Source organism: Vulpes vulpes, chromosome 14, assembly GCF_048418805.1.
Source record: "Vulpes vulpes isolate BD-2025 chromosome 14, VulVul3, whole genome shotgun sequence".
In the NCBI taxonomy this organism is placed as follows: Eukaryota; Metazoa; Chordata; class Mammalia; order Carnivora; family Canidae; genus Vulpes; species Vulpes vulpes.
The window spans coordinates 20,474,644-20,487,431 of NC_132793.1; the positions used below are offsets into that span (position 1 = coordinate 20,474,644).

At 45.4% G+C, this 12,788-nt stretch overlaps 1 protein-coding gene across 1 annotated transcript in view; it reads right to left on the reverse strand.

Moving 5' to 3' along the window:
• Nucleotides 1-402: 402 nt before the first annotated feature.
• ACTR5 (actin related protein 5) overlaps nt 403-12,788 on the reverse strand; it is a 30,075-nt gene continuing 17,689 nt past the window's right edge. The window contains exons 6-9 of the mRNA XM_072735866.1: nt 12,654-12,770; nt 11,773-11,912; nt 10,433-10,565; nt 403-5,933 (exon numbers count right to left, since the gene is read on the reverse strand). Of these exons, the coding sequence (XP_072591967.1) occupies nt 5,676-5,933; nt 10,433-10,565; nt 11,773-11,912; nt 12,654-12,770 (648 nt within the window). The 3' untranslated portion in view covers nt 403-5,675. The remainder of the gene's footprint in view (nt 5,934-10,432; nt 10,566-11,772; nt 11,913-12,653; nt 12,771-12,788) is intronic.

A 12,788-nucleotide genomic window follows, 5' to 3' on the forward strand; every position in this document is an offset into this window, starting at 1 on the left:
TATATTTTCAAATGTATTTGCAAAGAACTGTAGAAAGTAATGATTTTTCTTGTTTTAGTAATTCCTTATTATTTCCTGTATTTGTTCTTTCCCTATTCTTTCTAGTACTTTATTTTTTTAAAAGATTTTATTTAAAATAAAATAAAATTTGTTTATTTTTTATAACAAATTGTTTTTTTTTTAAAGATTTTATTTATTTATTCATAGAGACAGAGAGAGAGAGGCAGAGACACAGGCAGAGGGAGAAGCAGGCATCATACAGAGAGCCTGACGTGGGACTCGATCCCGGGTCCCCAGGAGCATGCCCTGGGCTGCAGGCGGCGCTAAACCGCTGCGCCACCAGGGCTGCCCTTTCTAGTAGTTTTAAACTGTTGTTGGTCTTTTTCTAGCAGGTTTCTTAAATTTTTTTTTTTCAAATAAGTTTATTCTACCATTTTTGTTTTTTCATAATTCAATTTCTTTGGTCAACTTTCTAGTATTAAATTACACAGAGTGCTGTCAGAAAGTCTGATGACATCTAGTTTTTCTTGATACTGTAAGCCATTGTGTCTTTTTGCCTAGAAGCCCAGAGGATTTATTTGCCTAGGATCTTCTTAGAGTTGACACTTCTGAGTCTCTCTTCCCAAGTGCATACACAGTGTGTCTTTATCGTATTTGTATTCAGAGCATTTTCTCTCTCAGAGCAAAGTATTACCGAATTACCACTGCAATATGAATTTTTATTCCATTGCTTTTTTTCCTTTACAATATAAAATTCAATATACCGAATTTTCAACTATGTCCAACTTGATTAGATTTCTTTTGCCTCTTCTTCCTTATCTGGAACTTTCTCTTATTTTCTTTCACTTCATTTTTCCTCTTTTTCTTTCCAGTTGACCGTATCTCCCCTTTGTGCATCTTGGATTTAGATTTCTGAGATCATTTTTTTTTTATATTCAGTTTCTTTTCCTGGGTCCTCTCAGTTCTCATTTCACATCTGCTTGGTCATTTCTGCTCGAAGCTTTTCATTTGTTTTGTGGTGTCCTCACAACTGCATTTGCTTGTCTAATTATTTTGTGTTGGAATGCTGCATTACAATTTTTTTCTGGCTTTTATCCCCCTGTGTTTCCTGCTAACAAGTTTGACTTTGAATTTTCCGGTTTTAGTTTTATCTTGCAATATCCCCTTTAGGATGCTGTTTTTATTACTCTTCATATTTAGGCATGTTAGGTTTACCTGAGCACCTATTAGCAGGATATAGGTGAGGAGCAGGGCAGGGAGAGTATTTTAGTTGGTCTCTAAGTCTCTCTAAGCTCCCCCTCCTGGTGCGGCAGTGAGGTAGATTCTCCAGTACTTAGCACCTTTGGATGGTCCAGCTTCCTGTGATCTTCTGTTGCTGTAATAAACCTCCAGGTGCCAGCCCCTTCCATGCTACCCCATACACCACCTCGGACTGCCTAGGGCCTCTCTTATCCCCAGAAGGGCCGCCTCTCCAGGACCTTCAGCTCTGGTCCTGTGCACTTCCCAAACCCCACCTCCCTATCCTTCATTGCCAATGCCAGCTTGCCCCATGATAGATGTTGGTTGTTATCTTGGTCCTGCCATTGCTAGGACTCCTTCATCTTGTAGGCAAGTTCTCTGCTTCTTTATGGCTTAAAAATTTCCTACCCATACCCAGATTCCTTCCCAGACTCAACCTGGACATTTGCATATATAACGACCACAAACACAGTACCTAAAGCAACAGAAATTTACTCACAGTCCTGGATACCAAATCAAGGTATCATCTGGGTCATACTCCCCCGATGAAGGCTCTAAGGGAGAATCTTTCCTTGCCTCTTCTAGCTTCTGGTGGCTCCTGGCATTCCCTGGCTTGTGGCTGCCTTACTCCAGCCTCTGCCTCTCCATTGCTTTCTTTCCTGTGTCATTTATTTTATAAGGATACCAGCCATTGGATTGAGGGCCCACCCTACCAGGCTGATCTCACGTCCAGATCCTTAATTCCATTTACAAAGAACCTATTTCCTAATAAGGTCACATTTAGAGACACTGGGTTACCACCTGGACATATCATCTCAGGACACAATTCAACCCACCACATCACCTTGACTTTCCCTATAGCACAGACTCACCCTGCCCTCATGGTGACTTTGGTCAGTAAAAATGTGTGCTATGGGAACTGGCTTCTGGGCCTCTGGAATGACTGGATTTCACAGGGCTCCCTGGGCCTAGGGAAGGAAGAGGAGCCCTGGTGGGCATGGGGCACAAGGGAAGAGTACCTGGGTCTTAGTGGATGCTCACAGATATAAGCGGAATTGGGGGAATAGAGAGGTCATGGAAGGAAGGGAACAGAAAGAAAAAACAAGGAGCAAGTCAGTCTGCCTGTGGGACTTCCCAGGGCTCAGTAGTCCCTGTCCATCCCTAGGGCTCATCTCAGCCTGAAAGCTCTGGTTTCCTTCAGTGCGTACTGTGGTTAGCACTCCAGCCACGATTTTTGTATTTATTTCTGATTTCTATCATTTCCTATGATAGCTAGAATTTTCTCTTTCAGGTTCAGCATTACAACTTTTTGTATAGTTATACTTTAACTTTTTGCCTCGCTTTGTAGCAGGTTGGCGGCAGGGGGTCTTCTAAATCAGAAGTCTGCCATGTTGGTAGAAATCCTTAGTGATTTCATTCATTATCTCATTAATCCTCCTACAGGATAAAAGTGATGGTCATTCTCATTCTCTAAATGAAAGAATCACTATCTGTCACATTATTCTCCTAGTTTCACATTTTTATTTTTCCCTGTTTAACACGAAGTTGATGACATTTTTATTTGTAACCTAAAGTTTTTGGTGGAATAATGCTAGTTGCTATAGTAGATAAGGCCTGAGAGCTCTGCAGCTTAACACAGTGAGAGTTTACTTCCTCACAGGGGAAGGATTTGCAGGGCCGCTGCTCCAGACATTTAGGGACTTGGTTCCTTCCACTTTGTGGCTCTGCACTCCTCGTGGGCCTTAGATGGCTCTCCATTCAGCCCATAGTCAGGGAAGGAGGAAGAGGGCTCTTAGGGGAGGTTTACAGAAGCCAGCCCTGGAAACGATGGGCGTCCTTCTGCCCATATTCCACCAGCCAAACTCAGATGGCCCTAAGAACAACCACAAGGGAGGCTGGGAAATGTAGTGCAGCCATGGGCCCAGAAGGAAAGGAGAATGTACTCTGTACAGCCAGGCTCTGCCTACACCTCTGAATCCTCTGGTACCCTCTCATTCTCTAATTTTCTTGTGACAATCTAATGGCAAAGTTCTATTAATGATAGACGTCACTTTATTCACTTAATCCCTTAGGTAGGCATGTTACATTTGTCTAAATCTCCATTTCTTGGTTTAGCCTTGTCTGCACATCTCTGAACACTTAACTACACTCTTGTGCCACTTCCTTTTATTTTTACCTGCTCTGTTCCTTTGGCAAAACTGCTTATTTCCAGAGATGCCACCAGGAGGCAGAGGCAGGGTACCCCTACCACCATCTTAGCTGGGGGGGGGGGGGGGGGGGGGGGCGGGGTTGTGGCTGCCCAACTTTGAGAGCTGCCCTAACTCAAATCCAGAGCTAGTTGGTCCTAGAGACACAGGACAGTCCCTTCCTCAGGCTATCTCCTCCTGCCACGAGAGCCCGAAGGTGGGATACAGGAGTCTGTTCCTTCACAGCCGCCCCCAGAACAGTCAGCTGCATGCAGTCATGGCCCACCTATCCAGGAACATCAGATGCCTCAATGAATAGGGCTCCCCGGTTGAGAGGAAGTCCTCAGTGTGGACTCTTGATCTGTTCCTCTCAACAGAGCAGACAATCAGACTATTCTCAAATGTTCTCTGGTCATAGATTTAGTCATCCATTAAAAATCCTGTGAGCCCTCAGCACCCTCCAGGTCCAGCACTCAGCTGTAGATACTCTACACTGAATGGAACACTTCCTGCTCTTTGGAACACTTCAGTTTAAGGCAACAGTCCTGGGGGAGAGACAAAGCCCAGGCTTGTGGTGAGTGTTCTGCTGGTGGTCTGTGCAAGGCTGAGGGAATGCACGGATGGCATATGCCTGCTCGGCATGCTGGGGAGAGAGGGGCAGCTTCCTTCAGAAGCCATGGTAACCCGTAAGGCGGCTGTGAAAGGTCACGGTATGCTTAATGTGAGGAGTGAGAGATGCAACTGGAGAGCCCAAGCCCCTCAGCCTGCCCTTCACTGCAGCCCCATACCTCCTCAGTTCTGGTAGGCCCAGCTTAACCATGTCTGGGCTTACCTGCCCACCCAGGGGCCTCGCCACCAGGGCTCGGCCTCCCTGGCCACGCTGATTTCACTACATCGCTCAGGCTGTTAAAACTGTTGACAATGGGAGAGGGACCTCCAGGCCTACCAGCAGTCAGCGTGCTCCTCTTCCTGGGAACAGGATATGAAAACCTCCCTCATGTGGAGGTTGGTCCTGCCTTCTTCTTGGCAACTATTCCTTTTTCATAACAGCACATGCCTATCAAAGTCTCCTCAGTACCTGGGCCCTGCTATACATGACCAGTGGCTCACTGGCAATCCTCTGGGAGACCCTGGGTTGGCTTGAGTCTTCTACCTTCTGCACCACTACTGCCCACTCCAAGCTTTTAGTTTCTAACCCGAGGACTGCAGATCCAGGTGATCGCCCCTGGTACACTGCATGAGCCAACAGGTCCTGAGGGGGCCTCATCGGAAGGATGGGCTAGAGGCTCTATGGGATTTAAATGGACAGATTCTGGGACAGACACTAGCGTCTCAGGGGCCTCTGGGCTCAATTACCAGGAATGTTTCAGAGTTAAAATTCACACTGAACAATCTCTATAAAAGAGAGGGGTCATTTGTCTATTTAAGATGATGCTGCAATGGCACAGGGAATTTAAGATTATGGCAACACTGAGGCAGCTACAGAATTCATCTTTTCCAGACTTGTTTTGTTCTTCTGAAAGGCCCAAGAAAGTTAAGCAGCCAACAAACTTGTGGACGTTGAAAGAAAAATCTGTAGGAAGACCTCATGTGGTGGAAAAGTTTCCAGCATAGAAAGTATGAACAAAAATTGGGCAAAGGCCTCATTTCTGCCCATTCAGAAGTGGACCCACGCAGGTCCCTGATGGAGAAACTCCGCCGTTTGGTCACCTTCTCTAGGCCCTTTCTACCTAGTTTAAGAGGAAATGATAGAAGGAAAACATTTCCAGCTCCTGAGATTTCGTGGGCAACTGCTTTTGTCAGACTAACACTACCTTTTGTTTATATACCTGTGAAAGTCCTCCATCTGCTGGGCAGTCACATGATTTCTGAATAAAGTCAGAAGAATATCTACACTGACAATATCCATTTTGAAGGATTCTTTTTAAAAAACTTTTTAAATAAAGAAATAAACTTTTTACGTTTTGTACATCCTTGTCCTACACTGTCTTCATTTACTGCTGCAGGAAGCTGATGCCACAGTTCATCCTTGGTTCAGGAACAATACCAGAAAGCCACTTCAAGTCTCTTCACTGCAGGAACCCCCAAGTGAACACACTTCCAAAGGGAAACTCCCAGTGTCCCGTAACTATTCTCCCCAGGAGAAATCCACCTTGCCGCCCAGTGCTACCAGCTGGCTCAGGGCAGAGCCAGCTAGCACAGCCACCGTCCGTCACACTGGCCGAGGCCCCAGGTCCCAGAGGGCATCCACTATGCCTGCTCACCAGCACTGCCTCCACTGGCCCCCGAGCCTTTGCTGGGGGCCTGCGTGTCTGAGAAGCGGGAGGCCTGCTTGGGCAGACGGATGGGGACGTAGATGTTGGATGCACAGTGCTCCTTGAGGTACTCTCCTCCCTTCTCTTCATACTCTTTCCTGGTGATCCACACTTCATCGTTGTCCAGGTGGTCCAAGGCCCAGTCCCGAGCGCCATACCAGGCATCCAGCACAGGGTTGGAGGCAAGCTGGACCTGAAACACAAACAGCACTCAACAGAGGCCCATCCCCAACCCTAGGGCTCACGGAGTGACTATTTAGCAGGCCCAGCTGCAACCCCCTATGTGGTATCACCAGAAATACACACATGTGGGGGCCCTGGTGCGGAACTGCCCGCACCCTCCAAATACAGCTGGGTGGGGAAGCTGCAGACTCTACAAGAGAGCACACAAGAATGCAAAATGCAGCACACTCGACCTCACACAATCAACGGCTGCCAGCTAGGTCACCAACACCAGACCTGCCACTATGGGGCAACAAAGGACCAGCTGCCCCTCCTGTTCCCACACTGTCGACCACAAACTGCCATAAGCTGCCACATGGAGAAAGGAAGCAGAGCCAGCACTCCAGGTGGAGGAAAGGGTTTCTCACCCTGACACCCACTCTGTGAGCAGAGGGAAGCAGAGGCTGATACAAGGTGGTTCTGGCCGTGGTGGACAAGAAGAGTCAGGAGTGAAAAGCAGAGAGGATGGCCCAGGCATTCTCCAGGACGCTGCCAGTGCTATTTCCACTGCTTACTGTCAGAGTGAGGCCACAGTCAGCAGCCCCGTGGGAGCCCCTCAACTCGGCTGACCTGACCAGAGCAGGAACATCCTCTGGAGCTCCAGTTAGGCTTCCTGTGTCGCCACCTGACTCCCCGCTCCTTCTTACCTCCCTCCCCAACCACAGGATTTCCAGGTTGGAATGGTAGTTTGAGAACTCTCTGTCTGAAGTAACAGGGAGGTGACATAAAGTAGAACCAGCATACACAGATGGAGGATGAAGCAGACAAACACAAAAATCAGAAGATTGACTGCGCTGACATGGGACATACTTGTGATAAGAGAGCGTCAGTAAATTAGGGTCACAAGAGCCCTTATGCTCTGGCTGGAGCAGGAGAGAATGAGTGTGAGGCAGTGTGATACTCCTGGCACAGACTAAGTATTCAATAAATGGTAGCTAGCATTATTACCACTGAAAAACCAGTAAGATAATGGAATAAAATAATGAAATACTATACAGCCATACAAAAAAGCCTTTGGACACATACCTACTGGCATAGAAAAAAAAAATTTGAAAAGTAAAACAAAAATACAGGTCACAAATAAGCCATCAACAATCTCTCCTTTTTTTTTTTTTTTTTAAGCTAAAATCAAATACAAGAGAAGAAAATGAACCAAAAGTTTATATGTAACTCACAGTGGCTGAACTACAAGTGTTTTGCTTTTTTTTCTATCCTCATTTTGGCCTACTTAACTTGTCTGAGATTTTAGTAACATTTTTTTAATGTTTTGCTGGGGGTTTTTTTGTGCTTATGTTGAGATTATTCTTTGTTAACTTTTAAAACACTACTATAATTGAATATTAAAATGTTTTGCTGCTTAAATAAGAAACCAAGAGAAACTTAAAGTATGTTCAAGTACCATCTCAAGATCTTAAATGGCTCACACTTGAGCTGCTGAATACATAACCTAAATGTTGAGTGAGTATCAGGGGTTAATTCTGGCATGACGCATACTTATCACATCACAGCTGCAAAGGAGCAGCAAAAGTGGAAGCCACGGAAGCTGGGGCGGTGCCACACAAGGCTGAACCAGCTAAAGGACAGCAGCAAAGAGCAATCTGGCAGCATTCCTACAGCTAATGTTCACAAAGTAATTCACAGGAAGGGCTTTCGCGATGATCAAGCAATAGATCTTAAACATCCAATAATATGACGTGTTATGTCATCACAAGTCAAGTTTGCCAGCGTGCACCTGCACTCACTTTCTGTAAGTCACCACCACCCCCCACAGAGTCTGGCCCTCCTCCTGCCTCTCTTCCTCAGTCTCCTTCATGGATATGCCCACCCTCCCAAGACCTTAAATGCTGATGTTATATAAGGCCCAATCATGGACATCTCTATCCTCCAAACGGTGCCCACTGACAACACAGTTTGTGCTGGGGGATCTGAATCCACCCTTCTGCTTTCCTCTCTCCAGCACTCAGCAGCTGGCTATGAGTCATTGCTTCCTGGGCATCCCACTGGAAACCCAACTCAACCCGCCTCAGAAGTGGAACTCATTCTCCACCCACGAGCCTTCTCTTCATCTCCCATTTCCTAGTCTAGGGAATGCTGTATTTGTCCCACCAGTTGCAGGACAACCTAGAGCGTAAGAATGGTCTTGGGTCCCACACTTTTCTCCCTAAATCCAACCTGTTATTCAGTTCTTACAACTTCACTCCCCTAATCTCTGCCACATCAACTCCTTCCTGTCCTCTCCCAAAACCTACTGCATATTTCCTGCATAGCCACCCAGTGACACTGAACCAAGACCTGGGGCACCATTCACAAGACAGTCTGTCCTCCCTAATAGAGGTGTGTAAGGAATACAGGAAAGGAGAGGGAAGGCTTCTGGCAGATGTGACATCTAAGCCAGCCATGAGAGACATGAGTATCAAGCTGGGAAGAGGATTCCAGGCAAAGGGAACCAGCAGGTGCAAATGCCCTGAGGCAAGGAAACATGATGTATTGGGGAACAAAGTACAGGGTGGAAGGGGAAGTGATGAGAGGTAATGCTGGAGTAATTCAAGGTCAGATCACAGGAGATGCTGCAACTGGTGGAATGAGGACTCCATCCTGAAACCTGGGAGCTGCGTCCTAACTGACCTCCTGCTTCTGATATTTCACCTAGATACCTGATACCCTATTTTCCACAAGTCAAAAACAGCTTCCTAAAATTCAAACTAAACAAAATGATTCCCCTGCTTAGACTCCTTTATGGTGCCATGGGGCCTAACAGTAACAAGAGCTGTGCAGGAAAGAGTTAACCCGCAGGCCTAACCGCTCGCAAGGCTGTCCTTGGCTGGCACATGCGAACTTGGATTTCAGGGGGGCTTCCATCCTGACTGGTAAGAGCAGCTCACTCTCCTGATGTTTGGACAAATAATGTAGTTTATGCTGAACACCAGCTTCCTTCTGTGAGTCTAGAATTGGACATGTGCCAGGCAGGGGGTACCTAAATGATCAGCCCTCAATAAAAACCCTGGGCACTGAGTCTCTAATGAGCTTCCCTGATTGTTGACATTTCACATGTGTTGTCATGGCTCACTGCTATGTCCTGTGTGACTCCACTGGGTGAGGACTCCCAGAGCTCATTATCTGCTTTCCCCTGGACTTCACACCATACACCTTTTCTCTACTGATTTTGTTTTGTCTCCTTTCAAGTCATAGCCATGAGCATGATTATATACAAGTATGATACGTGATTATGTAGTGTGTGTGTGTGTGTGTGTGTGTGTGTGTGTGTGATTCCTGTGAGTCCTCCTAGCAAATCATGGAACCTGGAGTGGTCCTAGGTTCCTACTCTATACAACAGCTCGCATCTTAAGTGTGCACTTTGTACAGGCCCTATGCTGAGCACTAGACCTGCACTAGCACAGTGAATCCTGGTCACAGGAGCTCTGATTATCCCTTTGTACCACTGACAAAACAAAGGACTGGCAAAATTCAGTAAGAGTGGTGATGGAGTCAGGACCAGAGCCCAAAGACCATGCCGTGAATGTGTAATAAATACATCATACAGCAGGAAACCAAGATCAGCCTCAGCAGGATGTATGGGCCCTGCTGACCTCTCTACCGCACCCTCCTCCACTCCTCTTTAGCGGCCCTACGCTCCAGCCACACTCCACTGCACCTCAGTCCCTCAGCAGGCTTCTGGCCCCTGAATCTTTGCTCATGCTAGTCCCTCTCTGGAATGCTCCCTCCATCCCACCCCATTCCACACTGTCTACGTGGCACACACTTTCTCATCCTAGGGACTCAGGTCTGACCCCCTCCTGAACTCCAAGACAGGCAGATGCCCGTGCATGGATGTCCATCATGTTCTGGGATATCACGGTCTATTTAATTGGCTGCTGCCCCTCAGATAGTAAATTCCCTGCAGCTAAGGGCTGTGACTAGGCATCTTAGCAGCTGCAAGGTGCCTGTCCTCTATGGGGGCTCAGACCATGTCTCCTAGTGATCAGAGATTTGGTAGATACACTATGGGGCATAAACACCATACAGGGTAAAAAAAAGTATTTTGAAAAAATAATGACATGGGAAAACGCTCATGGCGATTTAAGGAAATGCAGGTTACAGGCAGGTTACACTCATATACAAAGAATCTGCACAAGAGAAGCTTTGCCTGTAGAATGGAGGGGGGGGCAAAGAGAATGACTACTCTTCAGTGCGTACTCCTTGTAGTCCCCAAATTTTATTAGATGCATGTCTTTTTTCAGTTAAAAAACAACAACAACAGAGAAATACATAAAACATGATTCCCATTCTGCTTTAAAAATTCAACACATATCAAAGACCAGAAAAAAAACAAAAAATGTTAACAGTGGATATTTCTGGATGATGGAACTAGAAGTAATTTCCCTCCCCTACACCATATTTATGACTTTTGCAATCAGAAAACGAATAACTAATGCTATTTACAAAACAGCTGGTTATATGAGCAAGCAGTACCTTAAAAGCAGACTGGAAGGGCCTCATCTCCAACAACTCCTTCTCAATTCTACTTTTCATCCCAGGGTACATCATGTTTCCACCGGTGAGGAAAACGTTCTGAACCAGCAAGTCCTGAACATCCTTTGAGTACCTAGGAGAGAGATGATTCCTTCTGGCATAGTCCTACCAACGTAGGATCAGAGAATGCCAATGTAGAAATGTAAGAAATGTAAGGTCTTGCCAAAAAACAGAAATCTGCACATAAAGTGTTTTTAAAAACTTCCTGGGGCACCAGGCAGCTCAGTCAGTTAAGCATCCAACTCTCAACTTCAACTCAGGTCATGAGACTGAGCTCTACATCAGGCTCCATGCTGGGGATGGAGCCTGCTTGAGACTCTCTTTCCCTCTGCCTCTGCCCCTCCCCATCTTTTAAAATATATAAATAAATCTTTAAAAAACCCCACAAAACTTCCCTTTGTCATTTACGATTTTGCAGAATTCACTTCCTTAGTAGGATTACAAGTTTTATGCCTCTTAACACACTTTTTAAAAGAACCGACTTTATGGAGGACTGATTTCCAAACATTCTGATAAAGTCTGACAAAGGTATACACCCCAGCAACCATGACTACAATCAAAATACAGATATTTCCATCACCCCAAAAAGTCCTGCTTTACTTTTGCTGACCCATCCTTCCACCTGCGTTTTTTTTTTTTTTTTTTTTTTTAAATAACAGCTTTAACTTATACATGTTTGAGCACTTTCCCATTGAGACAAAGCTCAAAGCCACTCGAAGTGGCCACAATAGCTTTTCTTCCTTGCTAGGTGCCAGTTTTCATTCTGTTTCAATCAACAGCAGCCAGGGAACTACAAATCATGCTCTCCACTTGTCCAGCTTGAATTATGAAAACTCACACTGCAGGAAAAATGCCTATATAAACGGGATGGGAAAGGAGCAGTTTATAGAAGTACAAACTCTTAAATATAATGTCGGCAAAGAGGAAAAAAACTCGTAAGCTCTGCAAATTTTAAGGGTACTTAAAAATCACTAGTCTTCAATAATGTAAAGGTTTATATGAAAACCAATGCATGTTCATTATTGTATTGCTTAAACATCAAAGAATTTCTTAAAGTTCCTCAAATCAACTGAGCATTTACATTTTCAGAAAAGAATTACAGAGCCCCTGTGACATGCCAGGGCTGGGGAAAGATAAAGAATACTATCGGAACACAGCAAGTCAATGAAAAGGAGGGCATGAAACAGATTTTCAAATGCCCAACCATCTCATCTACCATTCAGTGTCAAATCCAAGGAAATGGTTCTGGAAGATGGAAGGAAAAGGAGGTTTAATCTCACCTGTCCAGGATGTACTGAAGGGTCTCTGCTATCCCAGCCTGCTCTTCCCCTATGAGGGACGGCTGGAAGATAATTTCTGGAGCTCGAATTCTTTCTGTCCCAACAAACAGCTGATGATAGGCTGCCAAGTTAAACACGGGCTTTAAAAACCCAAGGTTTAGAAGATATTTTTAGGCCACAGTGACAAAGATTCCAGTTGCCAGTATTTCTTATTCCAACATAGCTTCTGTTCTTTGCTCCTGCCAGAATAACCTCTCCCTAACTCTCCTGATAGGATAATCGCATTTTCGGTCTTTCTCCCACCTCTGTATTACAAATACCTTCAACTTTGCATGATGAAATGGTCTCTGCATTATAGGGAAAGAGATATCAGAAGAAGAGCAGTGGAAAGGACCAGCACTGCAAGACCAAACCTCCAGCCAGCACCCTGCTCAGCAGCCCAGTCGCTACACAGCAGAGAAAGCGCTCTCCCCAGTGAGTCTCAGACTCAGGTCAGTCTGTCTGATTGCCATTTGCAATGACAGAAACTCAGGCCCAAATGGGGACTAAGCATAATTACACTGGCTTAAATATAAATGAAACCATTAAAGCTAGGCTTCAGGTCTAAAGTCCTCAATTACTTGCCAAAATATTTCTTCCAAGGCAGACTGTTTCCCACAGGTTCACAATCTTAGTGCTGGAACCTCAATCAATAAGAAAAGCCCTGACTTCAGATGTTTTAGTATTAGTACCTTAGCCCACCAACATTCTAGAAAATAAAACTGGATTTTGTTCGTTTGTTTGTTTGCAAAAATATTCCTAAAGAAGCAGACTAGACCAGACTAGTTGTTTTTATCAATGGTTTCAAAGCAGAAACATGGTGCAGGCTACAGGAACCCAACCTGGACAGTGGTAACTGGCTTCTCCACTTCAGGGGTTTCCTCTGAAAACAAGGGTTCAAAATCATTGATGCTTTCCACATCTTCCAGAGATGGCTCCAGCTGCTCCAAGTCAGGGGTCTAAGAACAGAAGAAACA